This window comes from Salmo salar, chromosome 05 (assembly GCF_965601325.2).
Source record: "Salmo salar chromosome 05, fSalSal1, whole genome shotgun sequence".
Taxonomy (NCBI): Eukaryota; Metazoa; Chordata; class Actinopteri; order Salmoniformes; family Salmonidae; genus Salmo; species Salmo salar.
This window is the reverse complement of record NC_138295.1, coordinates 63,880,483-63,904,021: the sequence shown is the minus strand read 5'-3', so window position 1 is coordinate 63,904,021 and position 23,539 is coordinate 63,880,483. Positions and strand designations below refer to the sequence as shown.

Here is a 23,539-nt window from a genome sequence, read left to right as displayed (position 1 = left end):
AATAATAATAATAATTAGAATAATAATAGAAAAGCGATAATTAAAATTGGTGCCGGCCAATTATCTGGGAGAGTAATAAATGTTGTTTAGCTTATTCATTGCTGGAAATATACTGAAGAATATAAACGCAACATGCAACAATTTGAAAGATTTTACTGAGATTCCACAGTTCATATAGGGAAATCAGTCAATTGAAATAAATTCATTAGGCCCTGCAGCCATGTAATAAAGCCCTTTTTTGGGGGAAAACGAATAAGGTGGGAGCCAGGCCCAGTCAATCAGAATGAGTTTTTCCCCACAAAAGGGCTTAATTACAGACAGAAATACTCCCCAGCACAAACGATCTTGCAAGTGAAGAAGCCGGATGTGGAGGTCCTGGGCTGGCGTGGTTACACGTGGTCTGCAATTGTGAGGCCGGTTGGACGTACTGCTAAATTCTGTAAAATGGAGTTGGAGGCAGTTTACGGTAGAGAAATTAACATTAAATTCTCTGGCAACAGCTCTGGTGGATATTCCTGAAGTCAGCATGTCAAATGCACGCTCCCTCAAAACTTGAGACATCTGTGGTATTGTGTCATGTGACAACTGCACATTTTAAAGTGGCATTTTATTGCCCCCAGCACAAGGGGCACATGTGTAATGGTAATGCTGTTTAATCAGCTTCTTAATATGCCACACCTGTCAGGTGGATGGATTATCTTGGCAAAGGAGAAATGCTCACTTACAGGGATGTAAACAAATTTGTGCACCAACTTTGAGAGAAATAAGCTTGTCGTGCATATGGAAGATTTTGGGGATTTTTTATTTCAGCTCATGAAACATGGGACCAACACTTTACATGTTGCATTTTATATTTTTGTTCAGTGTACATTTGACTGGTCATGCATATCAGTCTGTTATTTTGCATAATTTAGTGGAATTAAATTGGCGTGTGTACAGTATATTCGTTATGTATCTTATCACACTCGTACAGCATACATATACAGAGCCTTTGAGCGGAAAATCTGTCAGACAGCGCGAGAGCTGCTGCTACAGCATCTCATTCAGCAAATGCATAGGCAAAGGAAGGCAGGCTTCATCAGCGTGTCACACACCACTTTGCAATGAGCTGAAGACGGTATGCATTTTGAAACCTGAAAGTTTTAATACATATTATGATGTGCAGGTCTTACCTTGCTTCAAAGTAGCCTAGCCAAAATCAGACCATATCTATGGAGGCAATTATTTTATATCAACTTTCTTTCATTGTCCATAGCCAAAGGCACAATCCTAGTCATATTAGCAACCCATGCTAGTTGTTGCATATTACATCTCCCCTCTTTTTACATTTCTGATGGATATTTGAATCTCTGTCATAGGAAACAGCTTGGATGTGCAGTGCGCTTTTGACAGGGTTTCCTGCTAATTGCATTATGGAACAAACATTCACGCTTTCTCAACAAGCTGACCAATAGAATAGGTAAACTGTTCTACTATGGGGGAATAGTAGATTGACATAGGCTAGTGATTTTGCTACTCGTTACTTGTCTTGCACAACGTGAAGTCTATACAGAAATGGTTTGTCGAGATCGGTGTGGAAGAACTTGACTGGCCTGCACAGAGCCCTGACCTCAACCCCATTGAACACCTTTGGGATGAATTGGAATGCCGACTGAGAGGCAGGCCTAATCGCCCAACATCAGTGCTCTTGTAGCTGAATGGAAGCAAGTCAGCGCAGCAATGTTCCAACATCTAGTGGAAAGGGAGGACCAACTCCATATTGATGCCCATGATTTTGGAATGAGATGTTCAACGAGCTGGTGTCCACACACTTTTGGTAATGTAGTGTATATACGCAGGCCAGGATAGGGTTTAGAATGGAATAAACAACTGTAGGTAAATTTGCCCAGTTTATTGTTTTCTCTGATAGTAAACATTAGCTGATCTTGCGTTTTTCAGATTTACAAAGTCAACACATTCTACAATATTTTCCATCTATGTTGAAAATTGGTTGACATAATGACATCAATATTTCAGGTATGATCCTTCAATGTTGACGTCAGCCTGAGTGGTTGGAATACCGTTGTTTTTGCACGTTGCCTCTCTGGAAATGGCAGATAGAATATAGAATGGCGCACTGATATTAGAAACATGCCTCTAGAATCGCTACTCAAAAACGTTCTTCAAACCGTCTACCGTGGTTCTCAAACGTCATATCTGGAGTAACAACCACCACATTTTATTTTGTGTGTAGGCCTAGTGTGTACATGGATAGTTGCATAATGCATGCAGAGCAGGGTCTATTTCTTTCAACCATCTCCAGGAGTGTGTAGACAATTTGCGGCGATAGGGCGCCTCGAGCGTTGATTGGCGTTGAACTATGAAGAGCCATCTCTGATGAGAGCGCATTTGGGATACTGTAATCTATCGAAAATACGGGTTAGCAGCTACCAGAACCACACCCTGAAAGTTATATACTTGCTTGCGAAAGGTAAGCTTGAGTTGCTCTGGTTCTATAAAATACTTAATGTTATAGCTGCTGCTGTTGAAAAGTCAAAGTTAACTATGTTATGGCCACGCATTCCCTTCAGACATCGTCGACATCTCTAACGCGCAGATAACAGTTACTGGGGCACCTTCAGACTAGCTACACACGTTCCGCTGCACTTCGGTGTGAGTAGCTAGCTATAACTTGTTACTTACCACATGTAATTACCACCACTTTATTCAGTGCTGCTGCATTCTAAAGTGCAACCCATTTATATTAAAACTGTTTCACTCCCCTCCATTTTGGAGTTTGTCTACTTTGAACTTTGTCTTCTAATATATAGATTCCTCTGGGAAAACATGGTTGTTGTATTTTACCATTTATTCTAAATTGTAGAAATGTGTTGATGTCAAACGTGTGAAATTATTAAAATGTCCATCTGCTGTCAACAGACTTGACTTTCTGGCTGCTAGGTGGAACAGCGTTTATATCAGCCCTCTGCAAAGTCTTATTTGCTGTGGATGGAGCCCCATCTGGCGGACAAAATCAGTACTGCACCAGCGGACGTGAAAGAAGACTGGTTTAAAAAAAAGAATCCAAGATGGCGACTTGTGAGTGTATCACAAATGTCTTTAGTTTATCCCCTCCTTGTTGGTAGGAGTTTCTGCTGTTTACAGATGTGAAAGTGTTCAAAGCACACACACTAAGCCTGACCTGTCATAGCTCTATGTAAAAGCTGCCACTAGATACAGATTTAAGATAAGTTTAGTTTCTACTAGCCTAGCAAAGAGTGTTATGGGGGAATGGAGGGGGGATACAGCCTGGTTTTTGTCTAACGACACCAATCACAGCACAGCCCGCTACTCTACATAACCCCCAGCCTGCTCTCCGGGTCGGTGAAAGGCATCTGTTAGAATCTTTTAAATAGTATCTCCAAAAGTGCTGTGTGTGTATAGCGGTGGTTGACTTGTGTTTTAAGTAATTGTGAGTATCAGCATGGTTCCAGAGATTAACCGTCAATGAGACTGCTAGTCTAGTCTGGTCGTATAGTTAGGGTCTGTAAATATGTACTATTTGTGCTCGCTTTGGCAGCACATATACTAAAATTGGAACGATACAGAGAAGATTAGCATGGCCCCTGCGCAAAAGATATTGCCCATTCTTCTCTGTCCGAGGAGGAGGGAAACGGGGGGGTTTTGCTGGGTGAGAGGAGGAGTTTGGCAGCTGCTGTGTGTGTCAACAATGCATATTAAGTAGCCATGTGCACCAGGTCTAAACAGTGATGACAATAGACACAGAGGCCCAGTCTTGGAGTTTTAATGAAAGACAATTATTATTGCAATTTAAATCCAATGAACAAATGTCAGCAATCTTTACAAATCGAATAACACACAGTAATTAATGTAATGTTACAGTATATATATATATTATATTGTGTGTGTGTGCATTCATACAGGCTCTATCTATTTCTTTTAACAGTCATGTGTATGTATAACATTGGCGCTAGTGCATCTTGGCCCGACCTGTGGACAGAAATGTCTATACTAGCAAAAGGTAAGCTATTCATGTGTTATAGCTACTGCTGTAGAAAAAGAACATTAGCTTAGCTCTACCAAAAAGTTGAGTTTTCACTTGAAAATGTATTGATAAATCATGTTTGATTTGTATATTTTAATGTCTATCCTAGTTTTTTTACAGGTTCATCACTATCCTGTCTGTCTGTCTTTGCTATACAGTCCTTTAATTGAACTATGTAAATAAAATGTTAATGTGCTAATTAAAACATGCATTTTGCTTGGGAACGGACCGATGTTAGTCTGGTGTCTCGCCTCATAACTGCCTACCATGGGTGACCCTACCAGTAGTCTTATAGACTACAGGCAGTTCTGAGGGTCATCATAACACACAAGCCTCTACACCGCGCTCAAGGTCTCGGTCCAGGTAGAGGGGAACAGTGAACTATTTACAAAAAAAAACGTCCAACCACCCAGCCAGTGGCTCAGTGTCCTTCACCTCTCCCTTTAGCGTCCTTCATTTCCGCCAGCCACTGGGCCACGGTCTTACCCCCCGCAGTCACAGAGCAGAACGCTACGCCGCCGAAGCGGCTGTGGCCCGTCTCCCGCCGCTTCGGCAACCCGCATTTGGCGCAGACGTAATGCTCACGTTGCCTTCTCTTCCCGGCCGCCACGCCCTCTGTGTCGTCCGCCATCCTCTTCCTCCTCCAAGCCGTTGTCCTTGGCACTGGAGGAGGTGAAGAGCGGCCCGTATGTTGTCCTTGGGCTTGGGAGGGGCCGGGAAGTGCGGGGGGTTGTTGCTCCAGGTGGGCTGGCTGAATGGGCGCTTGGGCGGGCTGTCCTTGCTGGGTGGTCTGGCGTGGGACCGGGGGGGGCGGCGTAGGGAAAGGGAAGGGTGCCTGGATTCCCTCCCGCTGGTAGTGGAGGGGCTTGGCTTCAGGGAGGGGCTGGGCGGTGACGCTGGGGGCAACAGCGAGCCCCAATCCCTGCTGCAGCACCATCCTCTCCCTCTCCTTCTGACGCCGAGAGTACCTGAAACAGGTAGAGAAAACAAACGCAAGCTGTCACTCAGATTGTCATTAGTCACATGGCTTTATGTAACAAGTCTTCCATAAGTTAATGTCTTACCACTGACTGATGGTCCTTTGATTCAGCTCAAAGAGCTGAATGTTGGTCTGGGCCATCAACCTCGGGCTGTTCAGCACTGCCTCCCGGATGGCCACGTAGTCAGCCAGAATGAGCGCCCACCTGCTCTTTTTGACGCCGGCAGACTGCGTGGCGCTGGGATGGATTTGGCAGAGCTGACTGCAAATTGCCTCCACCAAACGGCTGGTGCCTGGCCAATTGGCAGGGCCCGAGTTGAGTCCGAGAAGGCAACTGAAACAGAGGAGATAAATAATTAGAGAACATTGAAAAATGATGAACCTTAATGTAAAGGCAGGCAATATAATAGTAAGGTGGAGGACATGAACACTAACAACATACCGTTGGAGAGAGTCTTTTCCTAGGATAATGGACGACTTCCCCTTCGATGCCTTGAACCGCCCCTGAACGATCCTCTCCTGGTGCCGGGCAGGGTAGATCAAACGTTGCTTGTCAAAGTCTGGCAGCGCCAGCCACAGCGCCACCAGACCGTCTACCCTGCGGTCCGACAGCCCCTGACGGCTCCTCACCTCCACCAAGGCCCTGGCAAGCCTGCGGACATGCTGGTACCCCGGCATTGCATCAGGGCCTTGAGTCTCCCCCTGAAGATAAAGAGACATGAAAGAATCGATGAGGACGATGTCACACATAAGATGTTTCTACAAAGGAAATAGATGTTATTTTACATTGTGTAACTGATAAATCACACTGACGGATTATTTTGAAATTAAACTAGGTTTAAAAAAAATTAATAACCCTGTTTGTTTACTGAATGATTACTGTGAGTATTAATGGAGTTTAGGTCTCAATTCCACATTTCAAAGAGGTTGCAATAGCATGTATTTTTGTTCTCAACACCAGAAAAGGTCAATTATAATTACCTCTGAATCAGAGGAGTGTTCAGGGTGAGGAGAACCGTGTTGATCAGGGGCCTCAGGAGAGCTTCCGTCTTCAGGGGCGGTGGGACTGGATGGCCCAGACCTGGGTGCGTCAGCGGGTTCCCCTGACAGAGGTGCCGCTGAGCTGGAGGACGGGGCGATCATGGGAGTGACATGAGGGATGTGGACCGTCGGGTCCACATCCTCCTGAAAGCCCTCGTCCTCCTCGTCGAGCAGCTCGACGGCGGCTGCCTCTTCCGGAAAGTCAGGGTCCACACTGACATCCTGCAGCACTCTGCCAGTCTGCGAGTACAGGTACTCCACTCCGAGGAGTTCCCCTATTAAAGCAAAAAATATATTTAAAAAAAAATCAGGCAAAAGCAGAGTAGGGAAGTGTTAATGGGATGTAAATGTTCATTCTCTTACTCGACTTACCCGTGTACTTGCTAGGCTTGGAGTAGTCCTTAACCTGTTCCTTGCCAAGCACCCTTTGGCTGCTAAGGTTAAGGATGTGCTGCAGGTGGCCACTGTAGGAGAGCAGGGGCTGCCTGTTCTTTCCCTCAACTGCTGTCTGCGCACGGTCCTCGTTCCACCTCACCAGTCCATCCAACAGGAATGCCTGGAAATGCATTGCATTTGCCCTGGTACCTGAGAGAACAATACATGATTAGGGTGGGAGAGCTGTTGCTGTTAACATTAAACATTAAGCTCCACAATGACAATTACCTGGGATGAACCGGTTGAGGTGGAGGTGGAATGACTCCAAGGATGTGGAGCCCCGTGCGCAGCGATAAACCGGCAAAATCACGCTGCCCTTGGTGATTTTGCCAGTCTCGGTGTACAGCTGTACACCGGGTGGGTCCTGTATGCAGTGGAGGTGGCGCCTCTGCTCATTCCAGATTTCCTGGATGCGGATTGAGTCCAGCAACGGGATGCCCAGGGTATCGACCCCCTTCTCGCCGTTGAAGGTCTCGAGGAGGTCAAGGAGAAGGACTTCAGTCGCCGCAGCCCCACGCGTACGACGCCGACAGTGAAGCGCCATCTCCTTCCTGCCGATCTTCCTCGAAACCTCCGCCTCGGTGAGGCCGACCATCCCGTGCTTCCCCTCCAGCTCAGACCTCTTGGCCTCCAGCAGTCTGCGGACATCGCCTGCATCCCACTCAAAGATGCAGACTGACAGCTGCCGCATGAAGGGACCGTAGAGCTGGTGGCTCTCAGTGGTGACACCTGACGCGAACCGCCGCATCAGGTGCCAGATGTCCAGCCGAACCACCAGCCGGTCCCACTCATTGAACATGGCAGCTGTCTTTGATCCGCCGAAGCTGGAGCAGCAGTCTCGGTCCACGTACATGAGCTGGGGGGGCGCCACCCCGGCGAGCCGGTACCGCTCCATGAGACCAGCCGCCATGGGGAGCAGGCCCTCGCCCTCACCAGCAGTGAGGACACTGACGAGGACCTGCCCATGCTCGTTACCAACGTTGGTAACCCAGGCGGCCGTGTCTGCAGCGGTACCCGCAAGCTTTTTAGTCACCTGGAGACAGACACACAAAGACAGAAAGGTCAAGACGTTATTTTAATTAATTAATTAATTAATTAATTAATTAATATATATATATATATATATATATATATATATATATATATATATAAATAAACATACACACACACACACACACACACACACACACACACACAAAATCAGACATGACTTATCTTTACATTTCTAAGTGAAAACTCACCTTCTTTGTAGAGTCCATCTTTAAGATGGACCCAAAGATGGAGGTGACCCTGGCCTTCACCTCGTCCAGCCGCGACAGCACGTCATGGCTGTAGACTGTCAGCAGCCAGACGGGTGAGGGCACCGGGGGCATCTCCGGTGGATAAGTGAACTGCCGCCCAGTGCTCAAGGCCAGAAACTGCTCGCACTCCCCGAGGTACCGTATACAACTCCGCATCCACGACTCGCTGTGACTTTCACACAGCTTGCTGTAGGTCTGTGACGCACTGTTCCCCAAAGTGCGCGACCTCAGCATCCTCACAACCCGCAGGTCACAGGACAGCCTAGAGAGAGAGAGAGAGAGAGAGAGAGATATAAAGCATATGAATGACATGCATTCATTTTACTTTATTACTAACTAACAAAATCTTGTGAACTTACTTGTATGTCAATATTGCTGGAAACTGGCAGCGATGCCGAGCGTCCAGCTGACTGACAAGGTCCCGTGACCACCCCGCGACCTTCTTCTTACACCGACCGCATTCCAGGTACTCAGTGGCCATGAGATACCAGCGGTCGATGTCCAAGACCCTCCGGATGGTCTTGTAGAGCCCAGCCTTGCAGAGTGTGCCTCTGCACCCAGACTGGGGACATGCCAGCTTGTATGCCCATATACGTACGGGCATCCAAAGGAACAGCTGACATGCGAAGAAGGGGTCAGGGGATGCGGGTGGCTGATTGTAGATCGGCCGCGGTTGGGGAGGCGTCCACCACGTGACCAGGTCGGTGGCGAGTGTCGACCTCCCAAAACTGTTCCTGGTGAACAGCGTGTGGCCGATCCACCGCTGCTGCTCCTTGGTGAGAGATGAACGCCAACTCTCTGGGAGCAGCAGCTGAGTGAGAGGAGAGAGTGATGGGGCGGGGAGAAGGGATGGTAATCAAATTGGTGTCCAATTTGGCATAGTGTTTAATATCTTAACAATGTGGAGTAATTACAGTTGATGAATTTACCTCAGCACTTTTTGAGGAGGGCCTTGGAGGCAGGAAGGACTGCCGGGGCAAATCCTCCTCTTCGCTCTGGGCATGGACCGGGGCATGGACCGGGACCTGTGAAGTTAGAGGCAGAGGCCGAGGGAGCGATCGGGGGACCTGTGGGGCTACGGCTTTTGCAGTGACACAGAAATAAATTGGTTAAATGAATGAATGAATGAATAAATAAAATAAATGCAAGCATGAATTGACAGACATATTACAAATGTAGATAACAGTGATTCAGTTAAAATATTAAATGAGTGTTGGTCAAGTTTGAGTGTAAAACTGAAATGAAATTAGTGATTAAAATGGAAAAGAGAAAGAGAAGTCATGATTAAGTGACATACAGAATGACAGCTACATGCAGGATGACAGCTACAATGACAAGGTAAGATATTAAATAGTGCATACATGCAGTGACTCTCCTCTAAACCCAGATGACTCTTACCAATACATTTCCTTGGGCTGATGATAGGAAAAAATATTTAAAACACTAATATGTCGGCAAACTTCAACTGAATACTTATCAAAACGTATCAGAATATCCTATGTCAATTAATAGTGGCGTAAAAACATACATGTGTCTATGTCAGCAGCTGCTTTGACCAGCTCTGCGTCCGATAGATCGGTCGATGGCAGTGCTGGTCGAGGGAAAGACACCCCTATATCACGTAGAGAGAGAAAGGATTGTGAGCTACACAGCTTATCCAAAAAGTTCATATTTATCTTACATGTGTAACTTCACACTCACCTTGAACTGCAGGCTGAGAAGCAATAAGTTTCTTCATCTTCGCCTGCAGTTCACCAGGGGCGAGAGTGCGCCTTGAAAGGAACGCAGAGATCGCAGGACCAAGATGCCTTTGAAAACAAAACATAGCAAATATGTCATCATTTCCAACTGTGTGCAACAAGTAGAGTTATATTTTCCTTTAAGATGATATGTAACACTTACGTAGCCGCACTCTTGGGCCGGGTGGTGCTGGTGGGGCTGGTGCTGGCTGCGGCGGGCCTGGCCACAGCAGCTACCCCCTCCTGGTCTCTGCGTTGGATGTAGCTAATCAAGGCGGCCATCGCACTCCCAGGATAACGGGGTGTCTGCGTCCTCATGCTCCTGACATATCTGTGTGTGAGACAAAGCAGAGGGAACGTTTCAGATGTAAAATGTTGCATAAAAAATAAAGAGATGAACATAGAAAACACAAAAAGACACGCGCCCCTTACTTTATCCTGTCCGCACCCGTAGCCTCATACAGGTCCTGCAGCGTGTCCCACTTGTACTTCCCGATGCCAACAAGGGCCTTGCCCTCCTGGCCTGAAATCAGCACGGGAACCAATTAACTGTCAGAGCAACAGAGTTACATCTTACATAAAATGAGGAGAATTAAACAAACTCACCTGGCTGGGAGGACAGGACTTTAGCTTCCTCGTGCGCCCGGTTGAACCTGACCATCTCATCGAAGGCCGGATAGGCGCACGAGTAGCGAGTCAAGGCGTCCTTGTTGGCCATCAGGGGATGCTGGGAAACACTGCGCTCTCGCGCCCTCTCCTTCTGATGCACTGTTACCACGTGCACCATGTAGCCCACGTCGTTCTCCATCATCCACTTGAAGGTCTGACCCCGGTACTTGCCGAACTGAACCGTGCACCGGCTCAGGACGACCATCTCTGCACCGGGGTCACCTCCCTCGGAGATGACGCGGGCTCGAGCCTCTGCCTCCACTTCCTCCCACTTCTTAGCCCTCACAGGAGGGCCCTGAGCACCCGAAGCAGGGGGGCCGTCAGCGGCCACCTTCACTGCCTGAGGTGTGGCCTTGAGGACCAACTCCTGTGAGGGCGTGAACCGGAACTTTGGAGTTTCCATCTTAGGATGCAAGAAAAAACAAAACAATTATCATGACTGATGAGTGCAGTGACAAGTGACAGCATAACTGTATTAGATACATATAAAGGAACTTACGTTTGCTTGATAGGTCTCCTAGGAGGAGGACAGGGCATAGGATGATATCAGTGGTATGGTTTGGGGGGGTGCCGGCTTAGGGTTAGGTTGATTATTCACTCATATGCATTTAAATTCAGTTGAGTTAAATTCATAGAAAGACACATATCATACAATGCATTCAACTGCATACACTTCAAACGCATGCCATGAAAAAACGAAGGGAAATAGACAATTAAATAGTATAGAATTCCAACTTTGAGTTGATATAAATGTTAGCTACGATTTTACAGGTTTGTGAGCTTTGTAAACCTTGTTTACAGTAGCTAGCGATCTACAGACGTTGTTAAATTACACAGTTCGGGTAGCCCCTGTAGTCAAACAATTCGATTGGCTAAACTTGTTGTCATATTTCACCACACTTACTCGACGATTATTTTTATTTCTTTGCCAACTAAGCACACAATCCCCTCATATATTCACCAGGTATCATCAATGTCTGTGCGCAACATTCAGCACACTATACTATAGATACAGTAGCTAGCGATCTACAGACGTTGTTAAATTACACAGTTCGGATAGCCCTTGTAGTAAAAAAAAATCGGTTGGCTACACGTGTTATAGTCATATTTCACCACATTTATAGTCGTTGATGTTAACTTGGCTGCAAATTAAGTAAAATTACCTCAGATACTCGGTATGATCAATCAATGGCTGCCAGATGAAGATTTTTGTGATGTGTTGACGTTACTAGAACTTTGTAGGACGATGATTGGGTAAAAACATTTGGAACAAGCTAGGCTTCCATTGGTGGATTTTGCTCTCTTTCTCATATTTAAAACAAGCTGAAGCTCTGACTGGAGGAGACATTTGGAAAAATTAAGAACATTTGGAACAGAGAAGAATGCCCTTCAAATAGCGCAAGGATGACACGCATAACCGGAAGCGTTTCCAACTTTTCTCCCCCTGGGGGGTGGAATTGTATTTTTCAGACCTAAAACATTGTGTTTTCTGTATTCAGTGTGTGGTGGAGAAAGCGGGCACTCCTGTGGATGTTTGGTACCCTCTAGTGGTCATGTTGGGTAAGTGCATCAGGACAGCAGAACTAAACCCAGACCAATGTAGACAGTAAATCACTTATATATATATATATATATATATATATATACCCATACTAAACCACACCATATAATTGCAAACAGGCCGTGAGTTAATACATTTGTGACAGTTAATTGTGACAACACGGGGGAAAACGACTGCTCCCTCCTTGAGGACCAGAACCCCCATGACTCATTCATTCCTTCATTAGATGTAAAATTCAACTTGTTTTTGTGTTTTACACTATTCCCGTGTTAAAGCTATTCGTTATCCTGCCCAGGCTTGTTTCTGTGTGAGTTTGGCAACCTAGATTGAGATTTAATATTTTAAAAAGCACCGACAGTATCAACATTTAGAATGTTATTTTATTGGAACATTTGGTGCTACTGTACATGTAGTTTAAAGGGATTTTCCGGTACTTTGAATAGTTTTTAGCCAGTAGTTCTGAAAGTAGCGCTCATGAGCCAAAAGTTGTCCCCGACAATTGCGTACTACATCACATGTGTGCACCACGTCATTGCGGTCTCTCTCGCTCTTCTCTGATTCTTGCTAGCTGTCACTCAAGTAGCGAGGGGCTGAACTCATTGACTGGAACACGAATTGATAGGGGGCTGGCCCACGTGGGGGGAAAATCTAGGGAAAATGGAATGGCACAGCTTCCAGAAAACAGTCGCTTTCAAACTAGGGATTTTGTGGCTAATTGAGGTAAGGCAGTAATTCTCATAGATTATGCATGTGTGAGCTACACTGTCCATAATTTATTGTATTAGTCATCTCAGGGATGCTACTTGAAAACATCAGAGAAGCAATTTCCAGTTTTGTTCATCACTAAACAGCCAATAGACATGAAATCATAAAATTACACGAAAACTGTGTAGGACATTTAAGTGATAATGCCCGAGAAGCCAGTGATTGGAGGATATATTGGCATGGGTGTTCGACTCGGGCCGGCAAACCGTCCCAATATATCTGCCGAACACTGGCTTCGAGGACATTATCACTTTTATACAACGGGTTACAAACATATTCAAATAATGTTAGACATATTTTCATTATAAATGTTATTTTGATTAATTTATTCGTACTATTTCATCCTTCCACAAGATATAGTCCCGACACAAATCTAGGGTTGCTAGAGACGCGACCCAGTCATTCGTTCTTTTTGTTCTGTATCTATGGACGCGACCCACTCTTTTTGTTCTGTACCGACGCCCACTCACTGACATAATCTCCGTCGCATCTAAACCAGCATTGACCAGTTTCTGGACTGTCGTGGTCCTGATGCTGTGATTTGTGTATGTAGTTGTTCCCGCTGCCCTGCAGATCTTGGGTAGAAGTGCTGCCAGATAGTGCCCCCACCCAATGGACATTTATCATGTTAGTTGTAAATATGTCATTATTATTATGTTACTATTGTATGATTCAGTTCCCTTTGACCTGTACTGTAGTAGCTTAAGATATTCACTGTACCCTGCATTTACATCTGCAACCCTGCGCATGTGACTAATAAACACTCTCTGTGGCACTGCTAGGACTCGCCACTAGAGCGCAGCAACAGACAATAAAATTGCAGTGATCAGTTGTAGGCTGTTTTCTGTCAATGTTAATGCATTTGATGGTATGTTGCTGCCTTCTAGTGGCAAGTCCTGGCAGTGCCACAGATGTGTGTGTGTGTGTGTGTGTGTGTGTGTGTTTTATTGCAGGTCCAATTGGCATGTAAAAATGTGTATTGTGTTTCTCTGGTCTAAATCTCATGTAGATCACGATGTAACAGAAAGACTAAAAACCAGCAGACACTCAAGCCTAGAGTAGTTGACTTTGCTTCATATGCTAACAGCCTGTTTAGCTGGTTGGGCCAGACTTCCCTAGCAGCTGTGTGGTGGAGTGAGTGGCATGAGGTGTGGCCTTCTGTCTGTGAATTGGCAAGAGCCAGTTGTGATATGTAAATGACCTGTTGTCTCAAGGTGTGAGTAGGTAAGGCTCCATAGCTCAGTGGTTAGAGCACTGGTCTTGTAAACCAGGGGTCGCGAGTTCAATTCTCGCTGGGGCCTTGACTAAAGGGTCACATGTTTTAATCCAGGTCAGTACAACCCCGATGTGTGTTCAATTCTGCTCCCAATGTATACATACCTTGTGAAGAATTATGTTGTTGTTGTAGTAGCTTATGTCTCGTGTCAACAGAACAGCCAGCACAGAAATGACATCTATCAGGTTAACATGTTACCATTTAACACCAACACCCAGAAGAACATCCAGAAGAGAATTTTTGTGGCGAGTTACTGGGTTTTATGGCTTCAGTCATGGCTCCATAGCTCAATGGTTAGCGCAATGTTCTTGTAAACCAGGGGGTTGTGAGTTCAGATCACGCTGGGGCCTTCCTTGAGGGGTCATATGTTTTGCCCTGGCTGACGTGTGCTCCAGCAGCACTACACTGCCTACGTGACAACCTGTGTAGCCTAACGTGCAGTCTTGTCTACACATTGCATTGGAGTAAAACAATGTGCGTATTAACAACATACAACTGTTATTTTGCTTCTCAATGATCATTCAACGCCGCACAATTTGATGGACAGACAGGACATCATTGAAATTCGCCAGAGTAGCCTACTGTGCCACCTGTGGGCAGATAACAAACAGATATTTTATTAACATCTTCAATGCCTGGATCGGGAGCCGGGATGGGGCGTGTGTGGAGCTTTGTCCCCGGGGGAAGGGCCTCGCTTGAGAGACCAATGCAATCAATGTTGACATATGAGATGAATGTGTGGAATCTGTGGATGTCGTTGTATTTGATCATGTCACCACTACAGATTTGTTTTGTTTCTGCATTTTATTTTCATTGATCTTTTTTCTGGCAGAGATCAATGTATTATGGTATATGGCCGTAGGAAAGCAGTCCTACTTGAGCATTTGTTTCACTCTCCCCTCGTTAGTACGTCCAACCGGCCTCACAAACGCAGACCACGTGTAACCACGCCAGCCCAGGACCACCACATCCGGCTTCTTCACCTGTGGGATCGTCTGAGATCAGCCACCCGGACAGCTGATGAAAATGTGGGTTTGCAGATCCAAAGAATTTCTACATAAACTGTCAGAAACCGTCTCAGGGAAGCTCATCTGCGTGCTCATCATCCTCACCAGGGTCTTGACCTGACTGCAGTTCGGCATTGTAACCAACTTCATTGGGCAAATGCTCACCTTTGATGGCCACTGGCACACTGGAAAAGTGTGCTCTTTTATTTTTTTCTAAGTTATCTGTGACCAACAGATGCATGTCTGTATTCCCAGTCATGTGAAATCCATAGATTCCATTTATTTAGAGATTGAGCATGATTAATGCAAAAGTAATGTCCCCTAACCCCCAGTCAGAAGGGTGCAAGCTGTGATTAATGAAATGCCAAAGGTAATATGGAGTTGTGTGGAGAAATGCAGTATGTGCAAATGTTTTCTTATATAAACATTTTACATGCAGTTTGTTATATGTGTATATAGCTTGTCCTGAATAACAAAGTAGTTTGCACGTGAGTGAATTGTAACTAGTGGTCTATGCAAGATAAACATAATACAAAAGAGAAGGATTCATTTGTCATACTTTTGTCGCCGTAAATCTTACAATCAAATTGTTGAACAAATTCTGGGACCTCATTTTATATCCTCTTATGTTATCATTATGGTCACATCATCAGGGAGTGTGGAGAAAGCGCCGAACGCCGACACTCCTAGGACATTATGTTACACAATACATGCATGTTTTGTTAAATCAAGTTCATATTTATATCAAAAAACAGCTTTTTACATTAGCATGTGATGTTCAGAACTAGCATACCCACCACAAACTTCCGGTGAATTTGCTAAATTACTCATCATAAACGTTGACAAAATACATAATTATTTTAAGAATTATAGATACAGAACTCCTTTATACAATCGCTATGCCAGATTTTAAAATAGCTTTTCGGCGAAAGCACATTTTGCAATATTCTGAGTACATAGCTCAGCCATCACAGGCTAGCTATTCAGACACCCGCCAACTTTGGGGCCTCACTAAACTCAGAATTACTATTAGAAAAATTGGATTACCTTTGCTGTTCTTTGTCAGAATGCACTCCCAGGGCTTCTACTTCAACAACAAATGTTGTTTTGGTTCCAAATAATCCATAGTTATATCCAAATACCACCGTTTTGTTCGTGCGTTCAGGTCACTATCCAAAGGGTAACGCGCGAGCGCATTTCGTGACAATTTTTTAAAAAATGTTCCTTTACCGTACTTAGAGGCATGTGAAACGCTGTTTAAAATCAATTTTTATGCTATTTTTCTCGTAAAATAGCGATAATATTCCAACCGGACAACGTTGTATTCATTCAAAGAGGGAAAGAAAAAAATGGCGAGGTCTCGTGAATGCGCATCTCCAGTCTCTCTGTCACCAGGCAGTCCACTGACAATCTCTGCTACTGTTATTCGCCCAGAGACACGAGAAGCGTCAATCCGGTTTCTGAAGGCTTTAGCGAGCCAATGGAAGCCTTAGAAAGTGTCACGTACAGCACAGATACTGTAATTTCGATAGAGATGCAACAGAAGGACTACAAATTGTCAGACAGGCCACTTCCTGCTTGGAATCTTCTCAGGTTTGTACCTGCCATATGAGTTCTGGTATACTCACAGACACCATTCAAACAGTTTTAGAAACTTTAGAGTGTTTTCTATCCAAATCTACTAATAATATGCATATTCTCGTTTCTGGGCAAGAGTAGTAACCAGTTTAAATGGGTTTGTTTTTTATCCGGCCGTGAATATACTGCCCCCTATCCCAGACAGGTTAACGAGAGTCTTATCTTTCAAAGGTGTAAAATAGTCGTATGTTTGAAATATTGAAATTATTGCATTTTTGAGGTATTTGTATTTCGCGCCACGCGATTCCACTGGCTGTTGAATAGAGTGGGACGCTAACGTCCCACCTAGCCCATAGAGGTTAAGAACACATTATTATTTTCAATGACGGCCTAGGAACGGTGGGTTAACTGCCTTGTTCAGGGGCAGAACGACAGATTTTTACCTTGTCAGCTCGGGGATTCAATCTTGCAACCTTACGGTTAACTAGTCCAACGCTCTAACCACCTGCTTTACATTGCACTCCATGAGGAGCCTGCCTGTTACGCGAATGCAGTAAGAAGCCAAGGTAAGTTGCTAGCTAGCATTTAAACGTATCTTATAAAAAACAATCAATCAATCATAATCACTAGTTAACTACACATGGTTGATGATATTACTAGTTTATCTAGCCTGTCCTGCGTTGCATATAATCGCTTAGGTACACATTGCTCCAAAGTGTACCTAACCATAAACATCAATGCCTTTCTTAAAATCAGTACACAAGTATATATTTTTAAACCTGCATATTTAGTTAATATTGCCTGCTAACATGAATTTCTTTTAACTAGGGAAAATGTGTCACTTCTCTTGCGACAGAGTCAGGGTATATGCGGCAGTTTGGGCCGCCTGGCTCATTGCGAACTGTGAAGACTTTTTCTTTCTAACAAAGACAGCCAACTTTGCCAAACGAGGGATGATTTAACAAAAGCGCATTTGCGAAAAAAGCACAATCGTTGCACGACTGTACCTAACCATAAACATCAATGCCTTTCTTAAAATCAGTACACAGAAGTAGATATTTTTAAACCTGCATATTTAGCTAAAAGAAATCCAGGTTGGCAGGCAATATTAACCAGGTGAAATTGTGTCACTTCTCTTGCGTTCATTGCACGCAGAGTCAGGGTATATGCAACAGTTTGGGCCGCCTGGCTCGTTGCGAACTAATTTGCCAGAATTTTACGTAATTATGACATAACATTTAAGGTTGTGCAATGTAACAGGAATATTTAGACTTAGGGATGCCACCCGTTAGATAAAATACGGAACGGTTCCGTATTTCACTGAAAGGAAAAACGTTTTGTTTTCAAGATGGTATTTTCCGGATTCGACTATATTAATGACCTAAGGCTCGTATTTCTGTGTGTTTATTATATTATAATTAAGTCTATGATTTGATAGAGCAGTCTGACTGAGCGATGGTAGGCACCAGCAGGCTCGTAAGCATTCATTCAAACAGTACTTTCGTGCGTTTTGCCAGCAGCTCTTCGCTGTGCTTCAAGCATTGCGCTGTTTATGACTTCAAGCCTATCAACTCCCAAGATTAGGCTGGTGTAACCGATGTGAAATGGCTAACTAGTTAGCGGGTGCGCGCTAATAGCGTTTCAAACGTCACTCGCTCTGAGACTTGGAGTAGTTGTTCCCCTTGCTCTGCATGGGTAACGCTGCTTCGAGGGTGGCTGTTGTCGATGTGTTCCTGATTTGAGCCCAGGTAGGAGCGAGGAGAGGGACGGAAGCTATACTGTTACACTGGCAATACTAAAGTGCCTATAAGAACATCCAATAGTCAAAGGTATATGAAATACAAATCGTATAGAGAGAAATAGTCCTATAATAACTACAACCTAAAACGTATTATTATTAATATTAACTAAAGATGCAGGTTTAAAAATATATACTTGTGTATTGATTTTAAAGAAAGGCAATGATGTTTATGGTTAGGTACACATTGGTGCAACGACAGTGCTTTTTTGCGAATGCGCTTGTTAAATCATCACCCGTTTGGCGAAGTAGGCTGTGATTCGATGAGAAATTAACAGGCACTGCATCGATTATATGCAACGCAGGACAAGCTAGATAAACTAGTAATATCAACCATGTGTAGTTAACTAGTGATTATGTTAAGATTGATTGTTTTTTATAAGATAAGTTGAATGCTAGCTAGCAACTTGCCTTGGCTTCTTGCTGCACTCGCGTAAAAGGTAGTCAGCCTGCCACGCAGTCTCGTCGTGGAGTGCAATGTAGTCGGCCACAATCGGTGTCCAAAAATGCAGATTACCGATTGTTATGAACACTCGAAATCGGCCATTCCGATTAATCGGTCGACCTCTAGTTGGGACAGCGTTGGTTTGGTCCACACACAGTACTCCTTACAGCACCTACAGCAGTAAAGAGTGTCATGTCTCTCCTTGATGGGTCACAGTAAATTTGAAAGTGTTAAATCAACACTAAGTGTTAAATTTAACACTGTCAGCGAGTACATAGGGTCCCACTCTACACAGAGTAAAACGTCTCACTGATGAAACTGTTACATTTCTAGTGTTGATTTAACACTTGAGTAATGCAAAAAGTGAACACTATCCTGGCCGGTGTTGATAAAATGTAACACTAAGAGGTAATCAACACTGAGTGTTATAGTGACACTCACTTGTGTTGATCTAGTGTGACTCCTATTAGAGTAAAAATCTATTCAGTGTTAATTTATTTACTCTTCCCCCATGTAAATGGAAATTATATTTTGTAAAAGCACTTGGAATTTCACAATAAACTCAAGAAAAGCTGTTTCAACATTCAGATATGTTTATTATGACCAAACCATAAGTCCCAGCCCTGGCTTAAACTGTTATCAAGTGAGAGTAGAATGTAGTCAAAAGAATCCCTGGCTCCATATGACATGAGCAAATCAATAGGTTTGTTGGAAAATGCTGACATTTACATTAAAAACAAATATGTTTCTCACAACCTAACCATAAGTTCCAGCCCTGGCTTAAATTGATCATGTGACAATGTAGTCAAAAAATCCCTTGCTCCATATGACATGAGCAAATCAAAAGGTTTGTTGTACATGATGTCATTTACATGTGTCACGAACCGGTTTGAAGTCCATAACAAAAAGGGAGACAATGTGGAGATAAGGAATAACAAAAATATATTTATTAACTGAAGTAACCTAAATACAATTAACAATGGTGTGTGTAGTCAGTAATCAGTAGTGAAAGTGAGTGGTTGCGTGCATAGATGTGTTGAAAGGTGCCAAAGCAAACAAAAATGCCACAACCATAATCTAACAGTGTGTCTGCATGGAGAGAGTCTCCTCAATGAATGGGGAAGATGTGTATTTATCCCGGGACACACCCGAACCCAGTTGTGTCCCATTTCGCTGACGACCCTCCCAGCTCCACCCACCGACATCCTATTAAGGAAAACAAGCGCAAAGAGAGAGAATTTGATAGACAGAGTGGGACCCCCCCCATAAAACCAGGGACCAACAAGGACCCCGGAACACCATACCAGTCACACATAAACAAAATACTACCCTGGATCCAAATGACCCAGTCTGCGTCCCAAATGACCCAGCCATGCGTCCCAAAATGACCCAGCCCTGCGTCCCAAATAACCCCACTGCGTCCCAAATGACCCAGCCATGCGAGAGGTTGACAATGTCAGCGAAGACACTTGCCAGTTGGTCAGCGCATGCTCGATGTACAAGTCCTGGTAATCTGTCTGGCCCTACGGCCTTGTGAATGTTGACCTGTTTAAAGGTCTTACTCACATCGGCTGCGGTGAGTGCAATCACACAGTCTTCCGGAACAGCTGGTGCTCTCATGCATGTTTCAGTGTTCTTTGCCTCGAAGCGAGCATAGAAGTAGTTTAGCTCGTCTGGTAGGCTCGTGTCAATGGGCAGCTCTTGGGTGTGCTTCCCTTTGTAGTCTATAATGGTTTGCAAGCCATGCCACATCCGACGAGCGTCAGAGCCGTTGTAGTACGATTCGATCTTAGTCCTGTATTGATGCTTTGCCTGTTTGATGGTTCGTCAGAGGGCATAGCAGGATTTCTTATAAGCTTCCGGGTTAGAGTCCCGCTGCTTGAAAGCGGCAGCTCTAGCCTTTAGCTCACTGCGGATGTTGCCTGTAATCCATGGCTTCTGGTTGGAGTATGTACGTACGGTCACTGTGGGGACGACGTCATCGATGCACTTATTGATGAAGCCAATGACTGATGTGGTGTACTCCTCAATGCCATCGGAGGAATCCCGGAACATATTCCAGTCTGTGCTAGCAAAACAGTCCTGTAGCATCTGCTTCATCTGACCACTTTTTTTTATTGATCTAGTCACTGGTGCTTCCTGCTTAAATATTTGCTTGTAAGCAGGAATCAGGAGTATAGAATTATGGTCAGATTTGCCAAATGGAGGGCGAGGGAGAGCTTTGTATGCGTCTCTGTGTGTGGAGTAAAGGTGGTCCAGAGTTTTTTTTTTCTACCTCTGGTTGCACATTTAACATGCTGATAGAAATTTGGTAAAACGGATTTAAGTTTCCCTGCATTAAAGTCCCCGGCTACTAGGATCGCCGCCTCTGGGTGAGCGTTTTCTTGTTTGCTTATGGCGGAATGCATCTCATTCAATGCTGTCTTAGTGCCAGCCTCAGTCTGTAAACAGCTACGAAAAATACAGATGAAAACTCTCTAGGTAGATAGTGTGGTCTACAGCTTATTATGAGATACTCCACCTCAGGCGAGCAATAGCTCGAGACTTCCTTAGATGTCATGCACCAGCTGTTATTTACAAAAATACATAGTCCGCCGCCCCTTGTCTTACCAGATGCCGCTGTTCAGCCACGACTCCGTGAAGAATAAGGTATTAGAGTTTTGAATGTCCCGTTGGTAGTTTAATCTTCCACGTAGGTCATCGATTTTATTCTCGAAAGATTGCACGTTTTCTAGCAGAATGCAAGGAAGTGGAGGTTTTATTCGATCGCCTATGAATTCTCAGAAGGCAGCCCGCCCTCTGGCCCCATTTTCTCTGCCTGCTCTTCACGCAAATCACGGGGATTTGGGCCTGTTCCCGAGAAAGCACTATATCATTCGCTTCGGGCTCGTCAGACTCGTTAAAGGAAAAAATGGATTCTGCCAGTCCGTGGTGAGTAATCGCAGTCCTGATGTCTAGAAGTTATTTTCGGTCATAAGAGACGGTAGCGGCAACATTATGTACAAAATAAGTAAAAAAAGTAAGTTCCAAACAACGCAAATAAACAAACAAAAAAACACAATCGGTTGGGGACACGTAAAACGTCAGCCTTCTTCTCTGGCGTCATTTTTTCATATCTCCAGCAGACGTTTGGCATTGCACATGGTGATGTTAGGTTTGTGTGCGGCTGCTCAGCCATGAAAACCCATTTCATGAACCACCCGACAAACAGTTCTTGTGCAGTGTTGCAACCGAGGACAGATCATTTTTTACGCGCTACACACTTAAAAGGAGAGGGAGAGAGAGAGAGACACAGCTGCATGTGAGCTCTCACATTTTTCAACATGTTTTTTGAGGTGGAGTAACCCTGCAAGATCACGGTCGAACCATCTGGGTCAGAGGGTGGGGGGTGGAGACAAGCACAAGTGAAACAGATCAGGGCGTGACAGGGGCAGCAACCTTAAAGAAGAAAGGGTCTAAACCATCTGACCCAGATGGTTCGACCGTGATCTTGCAGGGTTACTCCAGGGTTACTTGCAGGGAAAACCCATTTCATGAACCTCTTACAGTTGACTGGGCAGCTCTAGCAGGGCAGAAATTTGACAAACTGACTTGTTGGAAAGGTGGCATCCTGTGACGGTCTAAACCCAGATGGTTTAGACCCTTTCTTCTTTAAGGTTGCTGCCCCTGTCACGCCCTGATCTGTTTCACTTGTGCTTGTCTCCACCCCCCACCAGGTGTCACCCATCTTCCCCAATTTCCTCTGTGTATTTATATCTGTGTTTTCTGTCTGTCTGTGCCAATTCGTCTTGTTTGTCAAGTCAACCAGTGTTTTGTCTCTGCGCCTGCTTTTTCCCATTCTCTCTTTTCTTGCCCTCCTGGTTTTGACCCTTGCCTGTCCTGACGCTGAGCCCACCTGCCTGACCCTGAGCCTGCCTGCAGTCCTGTACCTTGCCCCTACTCTGGATTACCGACCTCTGCCTGACCTGACCCTGAGCCTGCCTGCCGTCCTGCACCCATGCCACACTATTCTAGATTATCGACCCCTGCCTGCCTTGACCTGTCGTTTGCCTGCCCCTGTTGCCGTAATAAACATTTTTACTTCAACACAGTCTGCATTTGGGTCTTACCTGAAACGTGATAGCCCCTATCATCACCAAGCCTATCTCTGACGTTTTTAACCTGTCTCTCCTCTCTGGGGAGGTTCCCATTGCTTGGAAGGCAGCCATGGTTAGTCCTTTATTTAAAGGGGGAGATCAAGCTGATCATAACTATTATAGGCCTATTTCTATTTGGCCCTGTTTATCAAAAGTGTTAGAAAAACTTGGCAATAATCAACTGACTGGCTTTCTTGATGTCTATAGTATTCTCTCTGGTATGCAATCTGGTTTCCGCTCAGGTTATGGATGTGTCACTGCAACCTTAAAGGTCCTCAATGATTGATTCTAAGCAATGTTGTGCTGATATTTTTATTGATTTGGCCAAATGTTTTGATACGGTAGACCATTCCATTCTTGTGGGCCGGCTAAGGGGTATTGGTGTCTCTGAGGGGTCTTTGGCCTGGTTTGCTAACTACCTCTCTCAAAGAGTGCAGTGTATAAAGTCAGAACATCTGCCTGTCGTTCTTCTCAATTTACATCAACAACATAGTTCAGGCAGTAGGAAGCACTCTCATACCTTTATATGCAGATGATAGTCTTATGCTCAGCTGGCCCCTCTCCAGATTTTGTATTAAACGCTCTACAACAAAGCTTTCTTAGTGTCCAACAAGCTTTTTCTGCCCTTAACCTTGTTCTGAACACCTCCAAAACAAAGGTCATATGGTTTGGTAAGAAGAATGCCCCTCTCCCCACAGGTGTGATTACTACCTTTGAAGGTTTAGAGCTTGAGGTAGTCACCTCATACAAGTACGTAAGAGTAA

At 44.7% G+C, this 23,539-nt stretch overlaps 1 protein-coding gene, 1 long non-coding RNA gene, 1 other non-coding gene and 1 pseudogene across 6 annotated transcripts; 3 read left to right on the top strand and 1 right to left on the bottom strand.

The window, feature by feature from the left end:
• Positions 1 to 52: 52 nt before the first annotated feature.
• Positions 53 to 15,360, top strand: LOC145879538 (uncharacterized). Of its 3 annotated transcripts, XR_014392368.1 has the most exons (4): positions 53 to 2,470; positions 2,571 to 2,652; positions 2,920 to 3,078; positions 14,719 to 15,360. It is a non-coding gene; the product is annotated as an uncharacterized LOC145879538 (long non-coding RNA). The 3 variants fall into 3 exon arrangements; XR_014392366.1 differs by having other exon boundaries at positions 54 to 2,652; XR_014392367.1 differs by lacking the exon at positions 14,719 to 15,360 and adding an exon at positions 3,947 to 4,035 and having other exon boundaries at positions 54 to 2,652.
• On the top strand, positions 3,544 to 3,631 carry LOC123731965 (uncharacterized; annotated as a pseudogene).
• Positions 4,466 to 11,547, bottom strand: LOC106608449 (uncharacterized). Of its 2 annotated transcripts, XM_082975385.1 has the most exons (16): positions 11,373 to 11,547; positions 10,709 to 10,726; positions 10,147 to 10,612; positions 9,973 to 10,063; positions 9,704 to 9,871; positions 9,503 to 9,609; positions 9,330 to 9,413; positions 8,731 to 8,882; positions 8,161 to 8,612; positions 7,742 to 8,063; positions 6,729 to 7,533; positions 6,438 to 6,650; positions 6,006 to 6,340; positions 5,467 to 5,726; positions 5,110 to 5,358; positions 4,466 to 5,013 (listed from the first exon to the last, which is right to left on the bottom strand). In XM_082975385.1, the coding sequence occupies exons 3-16, from the start codon at positions 10,610 to 10,612 to the stop codon at positions 4,467 to 4,469; spliced, it is 4,251 nt and encodes a 1,416-aa protein (XP_082831511.1). In that variant the 5' UTR covers positions 10,709 to 10,726; positions 11,373 to 11,547; the 3' UTR covers position 4,466. The 2 variants fall into 2 exon arrangements, with proteins under 2 accessions (XP_082831511.1, XP_082831512.1); XM_082975386.1 differs by lacking the exon at positions 11,373 to 11,547 and having other exon boundaries at positions 10,709 to 11,001.
• Positions 13,764 to 13,836, top strand: trnat-ugu (transfer RNA threonine (anticodon UGU)). Its single transcript has one exon. It is a non-coding gene; the product is annotated as a tRNA-Thr (tRNA).
• Positions 15,361 to 23,539: the final 8,179 nt, after the last annotated feature.

What these genes read in the sequence shown, in the direction of transcription:
- LOC106608449 (XM_082975385.1), bottom strand. Translation starts at nt 10,612, where the DNA reads ATGGAAACTCCAAAGTTCCGGTTCACGCCCTCACAGGAGTTGGTCCTC. An exon ending in CCTCCTCAAAAAGTGCTGAG is followed by an intron (nt 8,613 to 8,730) that starts GTAAATTCATCA and finishes CCTCTCACTCAG; the next exon opens with CTGCTGCTCCCAGAGAGTTG. An exon ending in CAAGCCTAGCAAGTACACGG is followed by an intron (nt 6,341 to 6,437) that starts GTAAGTCGAGTA and finishes TTGCTTTAATAG; the next exon opens with GGGAACTCCTCGGAGTGGAG.